Source organism: Anser brachyrhynchus (assembly GCF_964034855.1).
Source record: "Anser brachyrhynchus genome assembly, chromosome: 3".
NCBI lineage: Eukaryota > Metazoa > Chordata > Aves > Anseriformes > Anatidae > Anser > Anser brachyrhynchus.
Window position 1 is genome coordinate 6084527 of NC_137696.1, and position 17934 is coordinate 6102460.

At 43.0% G+C, this 17934-nt stretch overlaps 1 protein-coding gene across 10 annotated transcripts in view; it reads right to left on the reverse strand.

Moving 5' to 3' along the window:
• Nucleotides 1–17934, reverse strand: part of PLCB1 (phospholipase C beta 1) — a 415710-nt gene that overhangs the window by 270343 nt on the left and 127433 nt on the right. For all 10 annotated transcript variants that reach the window (XM_080585528.1, XM_080585529.1, XM_080585527.1 and 7 more), the window contains one exon: nucleotides 11211–11279. Coding sequence is in view for 7 of the 10 variants with exons in the window: in XM_080585529.1 (XP_080441655.1) it covers nucleotides 11211–11279 (69 nt within the window). In the remaining 3 variants the exon portion in view is untranslated. The remainder of the gene's footprint in view (nucleotides 1–11210; nucleotides 11280–17934) is intronic.

Consider the following 17934-nt stretch of genomic DNA (forward strand, 5'->3'; position numbering starts at 1 on the left):
CATTCCTAAATCACAAATTTGCAAGTTCATGCTAATTCCAAAAAGCCAACACAAAAACTGAACACTGCAAAGTACTACAGCCAAGGGTATTTCTTCTCCAAAGTAAGGTAATTGATTTTTTTTTTTACCCAAATTCCCCAAGTTAAACAAAGTAACTCAGAAGCTCCCAAATGTAAACCACGTGGAATCAGGCTTTAAAAGAGCGAAACTTCATTTTAATTGATTACTGCCATTTACAATTACACGCAAAGGTTTTCTCTGCTTTGTTCTGCAATTCAATCAAGACTTCCTAAAAATAAAGCTGAACTTTAGTTAAGTTCAGCGTTGAACCTGCCCTTTGTGCTCCCTCTTTCTAGGACACACTGCGATCCTCAGGCTCTCCAGTACATTTTCCATATTTTGGTAAGATCCCTGAAATTTGAGGCTGATCAAAAACTGAATCTACACGTCCTTGAACAGTTCGTGGCAATGAAGTTTTTGTACGTACCCCAGAAAGAATGGCTAACTTCTGGAAACGTGCAATTCACCTACTTTCTTACACAACCAAAGGATGATTTCTGTTCAACAGAAACACCATGCATGTTCACTCACAGGATTTCTCAGCAGATTAACTTTCTCAAGAGGAACCAAGCCCTGATTTTTCTCATTTACAGACACCATCCAAGCACACAGGACAGTATATGAAGGACACTGGACACTACAAGGCTAATAACCAGATAAGAGAAGACCCGCATGTAGAAGACAACCCTTGGTTCTGTACATAGTCATCACTAGTGCAGATCAGCCACATCAAGGAGGGGCTACTGCACTACTGCCCATTCTGCCTTGTACCGATAGAAATGCTTCTCCTGGGGAAGGATATATGCACAGTGCACGTGCTAGCCAGAAAAACCCTAAGACAGAGAGGTGCATCTCAATCTTAACGCATGGTCACATGGTCATTTGTGCCACGACCACACTGCACTTTTTTTCCACTGCGTTACCAATGCTTAAAAAAAATGAGTAAGCAAACCTTTGGCCTCAGCAAGTGCCCCTTTAGCACTACATACATAACCCTTTTGCTCCTGTGTGCACATGCCTGCATATCAGTGAGTGTCACCATGCCATCCACTTCGCAGGAAGCTCCCTGCGGATGGCTCATTAACACCCCAGGAGTGGAACAGTGCCTCAGCTCCCTGGCGGCACCAGCTGATAATTTTGTTTGTTTAGCCAGGATTAGGCTGTGAGGTGACTGAGCAGAGAAAGCCAGAGACAGGCAAACTGTGGCCAACACAGCTATAAGGTATTGTGCTATCACAACAAAAATATGACCAGGGTTTATTTAATTAATACTGGAGTATGCATATGCCTTAGTAGGTAGCATATACCTATTTAAAGTTTAAAAAGAAATGGTGTGTGGCTTGAGGGTTTTTTTGTGTGTTTTGTTTTTTGAAGAAAAATACCACTGCATTAAAACAAATGATCAGATATACAGATGCACTTGCCTCCATCTTCTCACATATCCACACCAGACTAGAGCAGAAGAAAACAGTTTCATTCCTACTTGACTGTCTGGAAACCAGTGACATGTATTTAACAGGAGTACGTTGACATCATTCCACTGGAAATAGCCAGTCTCCTATTTTCTAGTTCACATGGGCTCTTAGCAATTTCCATGCTACTTTCCAAGTTATCTTACCTGTAACTACATCCCACTTTGGCTCTACAAACTAATCATACCCCTGCAGTAGCGTCTCTCGGGACAGCTGTGTCCCGCAAGCAGCAGCTGTGCACCTGCCAGGGTGTCCAACTGGCACAGGTTTGTGCCTTGGGACACAAACCAACAGACTAAAATGCCATGGTGATGAAACCAGGATTATTTATGGCAGGGGCTGTAGTTAGTTTGCGATCAAGGTTTTAGCTCAGAGCCAAGTTTCCTTCCGTTACTTTCCCAAGACAAGTACACCAGATCACAAACCCATGGCAATTAACACGTTAGGCAAATGTGTGATTTTTCAGCCAGATGTGCTTGGCTGTGAGACCAGGAAAGAGCTAATGTAACATGGAAGATAAACTTTGAAATAGCAAAGTGTTCTAATGGAGTTGAAGCAAGCTTCAATAACTTCAGTAGCAAAGAAAACTTCTCTGATGACTCCTGAATCTCCTCAAAACTCAACTCTTGAGTTACGAACTCTGACCAAAGACTCTTTACACTTGCTCAAACTCGGGGACACATTGCTCAGCTCCTGCCCTTCACCTAGAAGATTCACAGGCAGGGTTTGACACCCACCTCAGCACACAGCAGCCCCAGCCAGCAGGGAGAAAGGCTTCGCAGTGCTCATCACACGGCCACTCAGCTCCCGACTATTTACGAGGTACAGATGCCATGGAAATTCACCAAGCTGGTTTCCAATAAAATGGGGAAATTTTCATCATTTGCTCTAAACAGCTGCAGAAAAATGTTTCTGCTTTGACATTTTTCATTTGAGTCTGTTGATTCCACCTCTGAAACTTGAGGGTATTGCACTGCCACCAAATCTCTCACTGTCTGCAGAGCTCCACGTCTGCTAAAATAGATGCTTTAATATTTATGAAATATTTCTAGATGTAGATATCGCTCAGAAGAAAAGAGTGGTATGACTCAGTTATTTAGTACACTTACATTTTCCAGTGAAAAATTCTGGAATCCTTTCCCATATGAGCGTTCATGACAGAAGTTGAATGAAGCATTTTTTGTCCTTATAGAAAGCAAGATTTTATTTATTATTTTCTGTACTAATACTGCATTTAGGAACACTAACTCATGAAACAGGACTTTGTTCTGTTTCCCAAGACTTCATAATCTTAGTGCAAGTCAAAAGGTCATGTGTGGGTATGAACCCACAGGACTGCGAGATAACAAACAGATAACAGGCAACATTGCGAGGCAATATTAACATCTTAGCATTGCTAAAAGCACCTCCAAAGTAACCGTACATCATCCTAATGATATTTAAATTGTGCCAGCCACTGCAAAAATACCTTTCATGGGACTCGACTGAGCTTTATCATGACTTGCAGGGGGTGGGTGTGTGACAGTCGTGGCTGGACATCCCCTGCTCGACGCCACAGTGGCAGCCAGGCTGCAGCCACCTCCGCTCCTGCAAGCCCCTTCCCGTGGCAGGGGAAAGCAAGAAGATAAATGTAAACCTTCCAGCCAAACCAGCACAGAGGTGATCACGATCTACTATGTTACTGAAGCCAGGAGACAGAAAATATTACCTTAGCACTGAGCCTTGCATCTGCATGAGGCACATGCTCAGTTAAGCGATGAGTTCATGCCCTCCGGTGTGCTACTCCAATCTCCCACTGCTACAGTCTCAAAGCTCATAAGAGTGGTTTATGTGTGGATTTAAAATAGTTTTGGAGTATTACGTGTGCCTGAGAGCACACAAAGCTGTCTTTGTCAATCTCTCTTCACAGTCACATAAAAAGTCGTACTAAAGAAGAAAAAAATAGATGCACTCAGCATGCAGGTTTATTCAAAAGCATCTTCAGCAGCAGCATTTAAAGCTCAGGCTTACTCACACTTACTGGTGTTCTCAGCAGCTCAAATATCATGTATTTAATTGAGCAGTGTCCTATTCTAGCTTTTAAAATTTAAATGTTAAGTTTTAAAATCACATTTATGAAATATCTTTGTGCTTCTTAAACTATGGAATTTCTCATAATGTGCTTTATGCTATGTACTTTGGCATGGAAGTATAAAATTAATAAATGCTTTATACATATAACAAAAGAAAACATAAATCCAAGCAGCAGAGAAAGCTAACTGAAACAGTCAGCGAGCAGGAAAAAAACAAAAGACACCTTTTTAGCAATGATTCATAGCGAAAGTCTTGGACAAAATCCTGTGCTTTCTGTTACACCTGAATGTTAGGAAATGGTGAACGCGATGAACTACCAGGGAGCACTAAGTTTTACAGCCAGTGACAAGCTTCCGGAAAGGTCCCGGTCCCTAAGGGCCAGAGGGTTGTAAATAAAAGCACCCTCTCCGACCTGGATCATCCCAGCAGCACAACGGGACACGGATCATCTCAGAGGTGGCCTCAGCCTCAGTCATGAGCAGCCAAGTGAGCGGCGCCCGGAGGCAGAGGAGGAATCTCCGCAGGCTTCAGAGTGCAGGTGCAGCCTGCTGGTGCCCATCCACTCCACTAAGCAGCCACCGTGCTCAAGACATGCCTCGCAACCCGATGAAGCGTAAAGAAAGCAGCTACTGTGCTGCTAACTGAGTGCCTCAGTCTTCGTGTGTGCTTTCAGGAAGCTTGGCTTTGCTTCCAGCATAGCATGAGGATGGTTCAAACGGTGACATTTTTCCAGGTGATGGAGAAGTGAGGACCTCCTGTCCATGCTCCCTGAATAGCGGAACTGACTGCCTCATTTTTGGAGATATGGCTGGCTCTTCCCCAAAGAGGTTAACTTTCAAAAAACAAATTTTGGGAATATCTCTGTAATAGGGAAATTTGCTTTCTTTTCCTGAATAAGCAGCAGGACCTGGCCATGGGCAGCGGTGAGACGCTTCCTGAAAAGGAAGCCTGCACTGGTGGGGGAGATGTGGAAGGAGGAAAGATGCCAGCTGCCAGCAGAAGCCCGCAGGGTCTGTTGGAGCACGGATGCAGAGCTGCAGGAAGGGGCAGAGAAGGGAGCCAGCTAAGACTCCCACACGCACTTGCAGCTCCCACGCTCTGCAACACTGCTGCTGCTTCCATTTTCCTGTCTTACAGCTGTGACCACGTGAACGCTGTGCAAATAGTCCCCACAAAAATCCATCTTAACTTTCCTTAATAAAACTCAACCTAGAGCAAACTTTCGTACAATTTACTCTTCGTTATGAAAAAAACAGTGACGTAGAGGTAGAAAAACTGGGGGGGACAGGATGCCTGAGATGTCATTGCTACACCTAAGGTGAGTGGGAAGCAGGTGAGCTGCGTGCATATTCCAGTTTTATTTATTTTTGGCAGAAATAGAACATTGCTTAGGCATAATTTACATTAGAGTTTCTAATTTAATACCAAGGTTATTGAAGGAAAAGTGACACGCATTTATCAGCGGATAAAAATAACAGCAATACCAGCATTTGAGACAGCGACAGAAAGCGACAGAAAGTGTGTGCTGCCAAGGCCAGGCCTGCTGCTCGCCCGTGCGGTCCTGCAATCCACACAGGCAGCAGCAGACTTCTCCAGGGAATTCACTGAGTGGACAAAAATGAAAAAGGAAAAAAAAAAAACAGAAAGCAACCCACAACTATCTGTCATTTCCCATATGCAGTCTAATCAGGAAGGTTATTAAACATGACAGAATTGCCCCAGCTCAGACTTGATCATAAAGAAATTAATAACTACGCAGCTTTCAGATGTGACCAAAAAGACAGAAGCATCTTTTGTTCTGCTGGTAAGAGAAGACCAAAAAACCTGACCGTAAGACAACAGGCTGCCAGCAAAAATGTAAGTTAGATACCATAAGGAAATCAACTGACTGAGGTTTATTTTGACAGGCTCTTGTCATCGGACTCACAAATTACGAGTTAGAGCTTTATTCCGATGTAAATCAATCTTGTGTTATCTGTGATTTACTTTATTTGCATCTGTAATTTATTTATTTGCATACGCGTGCTTTGAGTGAGTTTGAGAGTCCTCCACTCAGGTTTGCATATTCAGGCAGTAAGCTTAAAAGATGAGAAACGTCTACGAGACCATTAGCAACATAACAGGCAGCAGCTTACTTTCCAGTTACCTGCACAAATTCTACCCAGATGCCAGTAAGATCCTCCTGCTTCTAACTCAGTGTAATGACCACAGAGGGAGACACAGGAAGGCAGCAGTGCTGATAGCTCTAAGAATTCAAATAAAGACCTGATTTCCCTGAGAATCATCAGATTTTCTGTTGCATCGTTATTTAGACATTTTTATGTTGGTTTTCCTTGTAGTTTGAACCCATCTACTTGAGGGATTTTCTTTTTTCTCTGCAAATGGGTTACGAAGAGCCAACTCTCTGCAGTGTATTTTTAAATGAAAGCTGAGATAATCCTGAAGTCATCGCACTCTAGCTGAGGATTTCAGGAAAATCCACCGAGCGCAGAGGCTGGTGACAATACCGTAGCAGTTGAGGCCTCGGTACATTTCTGATATTAAGAAAGCTCAATTGTTTTCCTCTGCAGAGCATTCTCCATTAAGTGAGAACGTTTGGGGCAGGGGAGTCGGAAGTGTTTCCGAAACTGGGGACGACACACTGTAAACATTTTGGCATAGAAGTGATCCCATCATTCACAACTTCCTCTCCTGCAGGTTCCATAGCATATGTCATTTAAAGAAATTCATCTCCTGCTGAATGATTTATGATATCTTTGAGGGAAAACATACTGATGAAATACATCAAAAGTTTTAAATGTGAACATTTGCCATGGGGTTATTTCCGTATTCTTGCCAACTTATCCCGATATTTCTTCTTGCTGCTAAAAACACTTATACAGTTGCATTAAGATTTTAGTTTCCATAGAAACTGTTATTGGCTAAAGTAAATACAAGATGGTAAGAAGTGTGAATTTCTTAGTCCTGTGAGCACACTGCAGCAGCACTGTTACACCACCTAACCTTTCCCAGTACTTAATGCTGCAGGATGGCTTTTGCTACGTCTCCGTTTTAAGACCAGGGACATTCTCCTGAGCGGCCCCCCTCCACACCTCTCAGAAGGTGTGTGGATGCTCAGGGCTATTTATATGTCTTTTTGTACAAAAACACATTTCTCTGCAGCGCCCAATGTGTTATTTTGTTTTGTAGACCACTTCACTGGACTTTACATGGGGAAGTGCTGGTCTTCATTAGCCTGCACACCAAAACAAAGCTGGAGAGAGGGCTACCAGGTAATGTGTGAAAAAGAGGAAATAAATAACTGCTTCATTGCAACTAATGGCTTCCACACGCCTTCAGCATTTGTAAATATAAACGATGTGAGCCCCGAGCACCCTGGCGCTGTAACCCTGCTGAGGCCGGCTGCAAGCTCTGGCTGCCTGAACACGGTGAAAAAAGGCACGCGGCGCTTCCAGCCGGCTGTGCTGCGGCTATGCGCCGGCACGTCTTCCGAAGGGAGAAATGAACTGCATAATAATCTCCTGTTCTCAAAATTTCTCTTGTTCCCTTCCTAAATGATTCTAATGCTTACTAAAAAGGCAAAGTCCTGATAATCATCTTACAATTCCCTCACTTCTTTACAAATTTCATTGTATTTTGAATTCAGGCACTTTTTGTAACATACACAATTAGTGAGTCTTTTCTTGCTCTCTTCAGAACATTACTTCCATTTATCTTCTCATTTAGAGATCCGCAGCAGTGCTCTGTACTGCTGGAGATTTGCCCTTTTTTCAAAGAATAAGTCCTTGCATGTATATTGCAACGAGACGGAAAACTCTGTTATCATTTCTAAAAATAGCAACCGAAGGCAGAAGGACTCACACTTGACAAAACGTGGAAAAAGAAGGCAATGCTGAAACTTCTCAGTAACATGGGGTCATTTGAATACACAATTCATTGATTTGGGGATGGAGAACAATCTTATCCCCCACCTGTTACATGCTTAGGTACCTACAGAAGATCTCCCTTCTACGTTATTAGAAGCCTATGTTCCTAGGAAAGACAAACAGGCTTATTTCCACATACAACCTTTACTCTTCATGCCCTACTTACTTTGCTGTAAAGCCATTCTGACCCCCTCCCCAAGACCCACGGGGTCTACCTAACCCTCTACATCTACCAATTCCTTTGGCTGGGCATCTGAGGTAGGATGGGGGCTTGCTTAAGTCTCCCAAATTTGTCTCAGCTTCCCAGCCTTGCGTGCTTTTTTGTTGTTGGTTGGTTTTTGTAAGGAGAGGACACTGTCCGGATGCAAACATGCTTTGAGTATTCTAAAAAGATGAGCACAAATCCGCAGTACAGCCAGAGGAGCTGAGGTGGGACAGCCATGAACGTGCTACAGCACACTGCGGCGTGACAGCCCAGACGATCGTTACTGTCAGCTCCTAACGTTATGGCCTCGGCTCCAGGACTGTCATCTAGTGCTGGCTTACTCTAATTGGTTTCAGCCAGCCCCCCTGGGTAACTATTACTATTTAGGGACAACGTGAAATAGGATAAAAATAGGATAAAAGAGAAAGAGTACAATGGTTTCTAAATAAGAATAAGGCATTTGGCTGTTTATCCTTCATTGATGAAAACTCCTCCAGAATGATTTTTTTTTTCCTTACGATAGTGCCTAGAAGATGCAACAACAAAAACACAAGAACAATCACAAAATACGTGCATCTTGATTTATGGAAAAATATTGTGAAAAGCAAATGCCAACCAACAAGGCTGAAGGAGAAGCTAACTGAAAAACCCTTTGTATTTCTGTTTTTCAGAAATTACGAATGCCAATAGTTGTACAAAAGGTATGCTGAATGCAGCATGGGAACAGACTCTGTTTCCAGCCATCAAAAAGACCAAGAGCGTGGCAGATTAATTAAGCCAACCAAAGAAATGTTCCTGCTGCTTAATATGGTAGCTTATAAGAAAGAAGTGTGTATTCCAGATGGTGGAGGGGAGGAAAGTTTGGGGTTTTTTTTGGTAACAAGGGCTGCTTATAGTCCTCCAAAATCACTACTTGCTGGTGGTCTCCTGTAGCAGTACACCTAACAGGTTTGGGTAGCTTGCTGTGGGTGTCCTTAATCATGCTGAAATTTAGTTTACTATAAAAATAAAAATGAATTGCATTTTTATTTAATGTTGAATAGAAAAGCCAAGGATTATTGAAAATGACACATTTTTATCAAAAGGTTCTATTTCTACATCAGAAATACACTAAATGAGGTTGAAAGATTCCCATTAACTTCTCAAGTTTTTAGTGACAACCCACAGATGAAATCCACTCCCTCTTACAATTCTCAAAATAGATTAAAAAGATTTGCACAAACTGGTATAAGTCCCCTAACAGTATAAAAATTGTTTAATACTACAGGGATGGGGGATTGGCAGGGGAATTAGGATATAAATCACCTAAATCTCTTGTTTTACAGTGAAAGCTGTGCCAACACACTACAGCACGCTGTCCTTTCCATCTGGCAAGACAAATACAGGAAACAAATTCCCAAGTCAGTGATGATCCCACCAGACCACAAGAGATGACCTTCTGGGATGGCTAAGGAACATGTGAAGTGATACCACAGCAGGGGGAAGCATTTGTTTCTGAGGCAGCTTAACTCCGTTCCTGGTCTGCAGCTTACACTGGAGGCCATATTACCTATAGGGCAAGATGCTCAGCGGGTACCTGTACATCACAACAGAGCCACCCCTCTGGACACAGCTCAGATTCATCATCACAGCACAACCATCACGTGCATCGCACGTTTGCCATACATCGAGCAGGCTGTGAACAACCTCTCTGTGTGCTACATGAAGGCAGCTTGCTTTCCCACGCAGGAACCATCCCAAAACAGCGTTCGCTATTTACGCTCACCTGAGTACCAGGGTGGCTCAATCTGAAAGTACAGCTGTGGAAAAGAAAACCTGGGAACTTTGGCGAGTGTCACACGGATGTGGTGCTACTCTCTTAAGCCCATATACCAGGGTTTTTACTAGAAACCTCCACACAACCACAAGCTGCTACTGCTTGGCTTAGAGCCAAGCCTTCCTGCTGCTATACGAGTTTTGTGTTTTCTGTGGACAATCAGGGCTCCTGTAACACTCACTCACCTGCAGGCAGCACTCCATCGCTGAGCCCCACTGCACAGATCAAGGCACAACAGACACGACTGGCCCCAAAACGAGCATTTTGCTTCACACCACTTGCAAAATCCTATCAACAGCCAACCCAGGTGCTGTTCCCATTCTGCCCACACACAAACCCATGACAAAAAGCAAACCTATTCACACAGGTGGTGCATTTCACCACCCTAAAAGTCAGGATTTTCTCATACCCTTCATTTAATGCCACTGCTGTCAAATCCATAACGTGTGGTAACAAAAACAGCCTTTATGTAACCTAATAAATAAAAGTCACCAAGGCAATAGCTATGCATAAATTTTAGCTAAAAACATTTTGTTAGAAGAACATGAATGTCCTCTGTAAAGCGGGTAGCATTTTAAAATAATGTTCTAGCCATTGTTAATACTTTATTGCTATTCATCATAGAACCATTAATCATGGTGAACTCATTTGGTATTAATGTGGATGTCATAAAGTACTTCTGCTGCACTTCAATTATAACTCAGCCTTTAAAACGCTGCCAACATTACATGAAAGCTCTGAAAACCAAAGTTGAATAGTCTGTTCAGAGATAACTACAGTTACATTCTGGCACAGTGAAACCACCTTTTCCAGCCCTAGGCGCTGAGCAGACCCCAGGGCAGTGCCCTTGCCCATGGCTGGGAGCAGGGAGCCCAGCAGGAGGCTCGGTGAGGCTGCAGCCTCCAGAACTGGCCATTGTCCCCTGGGATGATGGCAGGAGACGCATTTCTCCAGGCTGCTTCAATCTCACAGGCTCAGCAGCAGCAAGGCCCTACTTTCAGGACCCTGTAAGGGATTTCTTTTTCTCCTATCGTTCCTGGGATACCCCACAGCACACTCTTGCTTCCAGAGGTGTGCACTCCATTGTTGGTTTGTTTGGTTGTTTTTTTTTCCTCTCTGATGTGTGGTTGCTGTCCAAACAAAACCACCACGGAGTACATATATCTACAACCTCCTGTCTTTACAGACAGCAAAGGAGTATGCAATATATCAGAGAGGACCTAGGGGAGCTGATATCCTGACCTCTCTACAACCGTTTAAAAATAAATATTAAAAAAAAAAAATCCTTCTGGCCTCAAGAGGTACTGAAAAAGGAAAATAAGCAGGATGAAATGCAACATGGAGCTCAACAGCCATCAGCTCCTGGCCATCAGGGAAGCCAGGAACTTGAGCAAATTTAAATGTAGCTCCAGATAAACCAGGATTTTTGTTCATTCACTGTCAGCAGAGCTTCCATCATCAGTTTTTAAATACAGAATCAATGACAACAGCTCAACTATCACAACACTTCTTATCAGAAACTGTGATAAATGAAGCAAAGACAAAATGTTTCTTATTATCGAAGGAAACATTCTTTGAAACAAATTCTTGCATGTAATTCCCATTCTATTTTCCTAGGTAGTCAATGCAACAGGTAAGCATACAGCAAAACCGCCTACCTTGGGGGCTCTGGCATGTTTTCCACATCTGGCATCTTTGACGAGACTGATATCTAGCAGCTCCGTCTCCTAGAAGAAAAAATTACAAAGGTAATTAAGACATCAGTCAAAAAGTTTTGCTGTCTACACACATCTCGGATCTGACAGGGGTTCACCCGTTTGCAATGACTTCTGTCCAAATTGAGGGCAGTTTTGAGGCATGCTGTATCGCGCTTAATCTAGTCTAAAAGCAATACAGAAACACAACTTAGTTTCCTTTAAAACGTGCATGTCTCATGATATACAGAATATACTGAAGCCACATTAGTCAAGCTTATTTCCTGGATCAGTAAATACCAGCTGCTGTGCTTTTTTTTTATTTTCTTCTTTTTAATACAATGTAAGCTTTTTGATGCTAGCTACAGTGAGAAAAAGATGTTACTAAACAGAAAATCCTGTCTCTGCAATAGAAAACCTACTTTATCATGGTCAGAAGGTTTTGAAAAGTCCACATAAAACTCCCGAAGTGTTACAAACACAATGTCAACATGTCACAGGAACCTTCCAGTGCTTACTAAAAACCCTGTGCTTTTGACAAGCATTTCACCGTTCATACGTTACTCCCCAGCTTCAGGTTATACAACACATGTTGCACTTGGAACAAAACTGGCACATGATGACAGCTCTGTTGGGCAAGCTCCTGTCCTCCCCTACCCATGCATCCCATGAGCAACCTCCCCTCTCTTGGGTGCTCTCAGTGGTGCCAGCAGCGTGGTACTCCCCCGGGACTGGGGGGAAGCATCCAACCCTCTGCAAAGGCACGGCGCTCTGTAATCTCCTACCAACATCACCTCCCCAGTCTCATCCTGCGACGGGGCATTCATTTCCTGATGTTGCCGTGTTGGTTTTTGCTTCAGTGCCTCAACCTTTGCAGGCATGGCCAGTCCGGGAGGAGGAAGGGGGCTGCAGACCAGAGGGGTGCAATTCCCTTGCCAGCACGCACACCACAAAACCACGTAATGGTACCCAGCTTTGCCCCCAAGCGATGCAAACCGTTTTGCAAGACAAAGCAAGATCATCTGATCTATCTGGCATTACTTGACAATCTTCAAGCACATCTTAACACTGTCTGCCTCATTTACACTAGTATTTGGACTAATAGCCCATGCTAGCATGGCTCGATTACATACTAAATATAGTTTAAAAGTACATCAGCAGGAATGTGACCACACTGCAATTACAGCTACACCAGTTCAGTGCATTTCAGCCTTCCAGCAGTTCCTGCAAATGCTGTGCAGAGAATGTGGTATCTTCTGTGCAGAATAAAGACACTTCATTGTTTAATTCCAGCGGAAGAAAAAAAGATTTTCTCATGGACATATTATTTTGCCATGGATTACTTTGCAGCCTTATTTATTTTTCATTTTATGGGACCTGCTGCTACAGAGCTCTTGCAGACGTTTGCTGTCTAATAAGACGTGAGCTTACCACACATGACTGTACATTCACAACATCCCCCTCCAGCCCTCATATCAATCCCAGTTCTCTCCTGTATAGTACCAGCTGAATTTGCATGACCATTTTTTCCCCTCTTTATCTAACCTGTTTAGGGGAAACTTGGACTTTTGTAATCTTTATTTTTTTATCATACTTCCCAGAAACAGGAAAAGGAGGTGAAAATTTTCAGGGGTTAGGAAGAAGTATAGGCAGGGCTATAAAGGGGAATATTCTATAAACCTCCTTAAGAAATCACTCAAAATACACCAATACACAAGGCATGCATATACAAGTACTCCTCCTAACGCTCTGCAGCCCCTCGCATTTACGGCTGACTTGGCATCAGAAAAGCATCTCTACAGCTCTCCCTGATGCAGCTCAGGAGCATCTGATGCTTTGTGAACCCAGCTTTTACATCCAGAAGCTGCTCTTACTTTCAGATCTAAACTCTTCTCAATCAATCTGTCTTCCACCTGACAGTAGCACAACGGACACAAGGAGATTAGGGCAAAACTCAATCCTCCGAGTGCAGAAAAGGCCCGAATGCACAAAGGTCTGGGTAATCCTCACTGTTCAGGGAAACAACTGCATGAGGAATGTCTATAATCTGTAGACAGGTGGATATAGAAGGCCATTCGGATATTGGCAGAATGGAAAATCATGGCATGGGACAGGACTGCACTCGGGTTTGTCTCACCCAGAGCAAGAACTGAAGCAGGAAACTGAGTCCCACCCAACATAATTACGGGGAGGAGGGGAGCAGAGGACAGGCACAACAGGCAAGGAAGTGTAAAGAAAAAGAAAAAAAACAAAAAAAAAAACAAGGACAAGAGCCAGACTATTCTGTGAGCATAAAGCAAAGGGAAACCAAGAGACACGATGCAAGCCCAGAGACCACACAGTAAACATGCCGTGGGATAGAGCACGGAGGTGACAGCACTTCAGAGTTACGGCCCATGAGCTCCACAAGAGCAAACACGCATCGCCTGGCTGCCACAGACAGCAGCACGGCCTTTGGGGTGAAAGGCCAGGTGTGGTATTTATCGCAACAAATAATACTTGTGCCCCAAAGCAGTCTCCAGCCCATGACGAAGTGCTCTACAGAAGCTATGGGCACATGCGTGGCGTGGCATGAAACTAAAATTTTGCAGACTGAAAGGACTGACAAACACCACAATTTTTAGCAGTAAGCACTAAGATAAATGAAAGATGTCAAAAAAATGGATCTTAAAGATGGTGAACCATGCAGAATGAACTGCAGATGCTTTTTTTTGGTTGGACTGATCTGGCATTTTAGCTCTTAAAAAAAAACAACAGAATTAATCATTTGCTCACTTACAAAAGTGAAAAGTGTAACTAGATCTCCCTTTGCACACACATAGACAGACCCTGTCAAATGCAATAGCACACGTTTGGAAGAACATCCATCTTCTGGCCTCGCTGTTCTGTTTCCTCTCTGCTGGGTTACCTCTCTGAGCAGGTTTTACAATCCTACCCGTATATTTATTTATATTTCTATTTGACAAGAGCATTTAATTTTTGAGGAAGCCACCATCAGATATCAGGCAGGAATGGTCCAGCTTCCATAATTAGATTTTATATGTATGTCCTGGACTGCAGAAGCAATAGCCTGGTAGTTTAGAGCCCAGGCTATGGCACCTACGCAGAGGGGAGCAGGATATGCACCCATGTAAGCGCCTTTGCAGGCAGCATTCAGGGGGCTGGATAAATCAGAATTCATAATGTGCCATTTCTTAGAAATTCTTTAGTTCAAAAATCCCAAACCTCCTGGAATTCCCTGCCCCCTGGGCGCTTGCTTTCATCTTTCACTCAACTAATTAACAAGACAGAGAGCAACTTCCTCCCAAATGAGAGAAAAGACAATTTCCCTAATCCCCTATTACAAAGTGTGGACAGACGTTTGTAAAGTGAAAACAGGCACATGCACCGGGCAGAAAACTGCCCCATTTCCTGTGCAGCGAAAATGTCCGTGCCCTCCTCTGCTTAAGTCAACAGTAGTTTTGCTACCAACTTCCTCAGCATGGGCTTGGGCACTGCTTTCTGTGCTGCAGGAGGCACAAAAGCCAGAGCAACTGAGAAAAAAAAATAATCCTGCACCAGTCCAACTTCTCTCGGTTTAATGACCTCCAACTCACTGCTATTGGGACTTACTAATCTTGCAATAGAATAACTCTTAATGCAACTGGTAGATCCCCTTCATATTTTATAATACGTAAATTCCTGAGAAGTGAGTTATTAATCCTACCATGTTTGTTTTCAATTAGCAGCCGAGACAGAGATGTATTCATATAGGGCCCGATTGCACAACCTCACTTTTATGGGTGAGCACACGCTCACAAAAGCAATGGATTGTGCAACCCTCAGTGGCTGCTTGAGCACTTATAGTTAGGCCTGTCTGAATCTAATAGAGTAACACCAATTTGTACCAGCTGAGGATCTGGCTCACTCCTATTTTAAACTGCCCACAGCGATGCCAAGTGAATCACGCTGTCTTGGGAACTTGCTCGTGACGTAGCGCCAGCTGGGAAGCAGGACTCCTCGCTGGCCTCGCTGAAGAGCTCTGCTGAAGAGCCCTCGGTGGCATAGCAGGCTGGAGAGCAGAATCAAGTGTCCTACACAATTTCACAAAAACTATGTCAAGGAGACAGAGCAAAAGCGGGTGTGCACTGCAACAGCTGCACGGGTAGACCAGATATCTAATTGCTTTACTTATGTCCCGAACAAAAATAATTCCACTCTGCTCAGAGTGCTCACTGTGGTTGAAGAGTCAGGCAGTGCTTGAACCCCCACTTGTCCCACCTCCATTTCCACATCCCTTCTGTCGCGACGTCCTTGGCTTGCGCTAGGTTAAACAGCTCTGCGTGCTGCTATGAACCACTGGATGATGTTGCCACGGCCGTTGCAGCATAGGGTTACAGAATATCTGACGGACAAGTAATTAAACTCTGAAAATTCATTTTCCACTTAGCTGTGAAACCTGCTGCTCCTGGGTTCAAACCTGAAGAAGAAACTGTGTGCCTTAAAGTTTATCTACTTCTTCTAAATGTTACCAGTTGAGCTAATAAAAGACACAACACACTGCCTTCAAAGTTTGTATCACACAGTCCTGGCATAATAAACTTTGAAAAACCAAGCCCATTATTTTGTAAACAAACACCATTAATGCTAGTAGATGGCAACATCTGGCAAAAGTTTTCAAAGGGGAAAAAAACATTATTGCTGAAGCAAACTTCTCACGAAAACTTAAACAGCAGCATCTTCTATTGGGAACAGTTAATCATAATAAAATGTTTCTTTAACATAGAGAGATTCCATTTTAACATTTTCTGAACATGAAAGCATTGAACATTTCTTGAGCAAAAAAAGCCTATTCAGTTCTAAACTACATTTTTATCCTGCATTTTTTAAATGTATAAAATAAAAACACAACTGACTATAATTTCCTTATAGCATGTTAGAAAGAAAATATTAAGGTCAACGTTTGAATCTGATTTGGAACAATTACAAGCTATGCTAAATAAATATCTCCCTATACATTCAGACTAAGTATGTAGGCAAACTCAGTAATTTACAACCATTTATAGAATAAGCCTCATTTAGGTTTCAGAGACTTGACAGCGTGCTTATAAATCAGCCACACTCAAATTGCTCCAGGACTGAAATTTTCTGCATAGATAGAGAGCATTTAGCACTAATTTAGAAAGGCTGCTTTCACAGGTATGTAATCCTCCTGCTAAAAATATATAATTTTTCCTCATTATCATTAAGAATAGATTAAATAAAACACAGCAATTTGTCTCCTCATTCCAAATGAAAACTTGAAAAGGAGAAAGATTTTAAAGAAACCTGCACTGATGGCTGCAGGAACAAAAAGCAAGACTTCCAATGATGTTAATTGGAGCTGAGCTAAGGCTGTGCTGTGTTTTCCTGGAAGTCCTCTCACACAATTCATAATCTGCATCCTCCTAGAGAGAGAGAGTCCCTGAAGAAGCTGCTTCCATGTTCCCTCCTGCCAATGCACAGCTCAGTTATAGGCATTACAAGTCAATGGTAAATCTCTCCCTGACAACAGCAACGTCTTTGTCAGCATAAAGTTGTTCTTCACAAGTTCTAGGTATTTAATTCCCTTCCCACTTGCTCTTTTTAAGAAGCCATTGAAAAGAATTATATTAATGGCATAGCTCATCAACTTGCCCAACACCACCAGACCTCTCCTAGCTCCTTGCGTGTGCTGCCCTCCTCACAGGGATATGAAGTAGCAACCACCACGGATTCATTCCCTTAAACAAAGAGTAAAGTGATGCACTACTACAGTCACCGAGAGTCAGATGGTGGATGACCTCCCCCAGGGAAACAGTTTCAAAGGGTTCAATATCACAGGGAGGAGAGGTTTTTCAAAAAAAATTAAAACAGAATGACCGCTTTCCACCCAAACTGAACTATTTGCAAGCTTCAAATTGAAGCAGACTTCATCTGAGTGGTCAGTTAACTGTTCTTACCTCAAAAACAGTCAGAAGACCTCAGCCCCTGAAAGGTGAGAGCTAGTATTCATGATTTGACCCAACTGCTCTAGGAACGAGCTCCAAATGGACCTGCAAGCACAGAGACCTCGCAAGGTAAGTGCCAAGTTAAACGACAGCCCTACTGAAGGGCCCTTGCAGCACTCCTATAGAAGAGTCAGACAAACTGGAAAGTTTTCACTGTCTTAATAACGCTCAGTCTCTCAATGCATCCCCGGAGACTTGAGAAGAGCAACATTTTATAGTACAGGGAAAATAGTCTGTCATTTGTATGATGCACAGGGCTATTAGTGAAAAAAACGAGAAGGAATTTTCATGCTAAGTACCCTTTTAATAATGAAAGCAAAACAAGCCTTCTACATCTATCCATATAGCTCTTTGCTGCTTCATTAAGGAAAATTTCATTTACTTGGATTTACAGACAGTGCCTAACCAGTCTAGAAACTGGTGCATCAATTTCACAGCACAACTTTTAGTGCCAAAGAAATAGTTGTGACGCAGAAAAAAGTGCAGCAGTAAAGATTTGCCACCTGCCTTCATCTCAGCAAACAACCAGCGTAAAAGGATGAAGGGCGAACCAAGGAGTCAGAGGGCTCTGCTCAGTGGTTCGGACTTAAGTCTTGTATTTACAAAGGAACACACTGGGAAAAACAGAAAATTTCCCAAACAGACAAGACTTCAGTCTGCCCCCTCCTTCAGTCACGTCT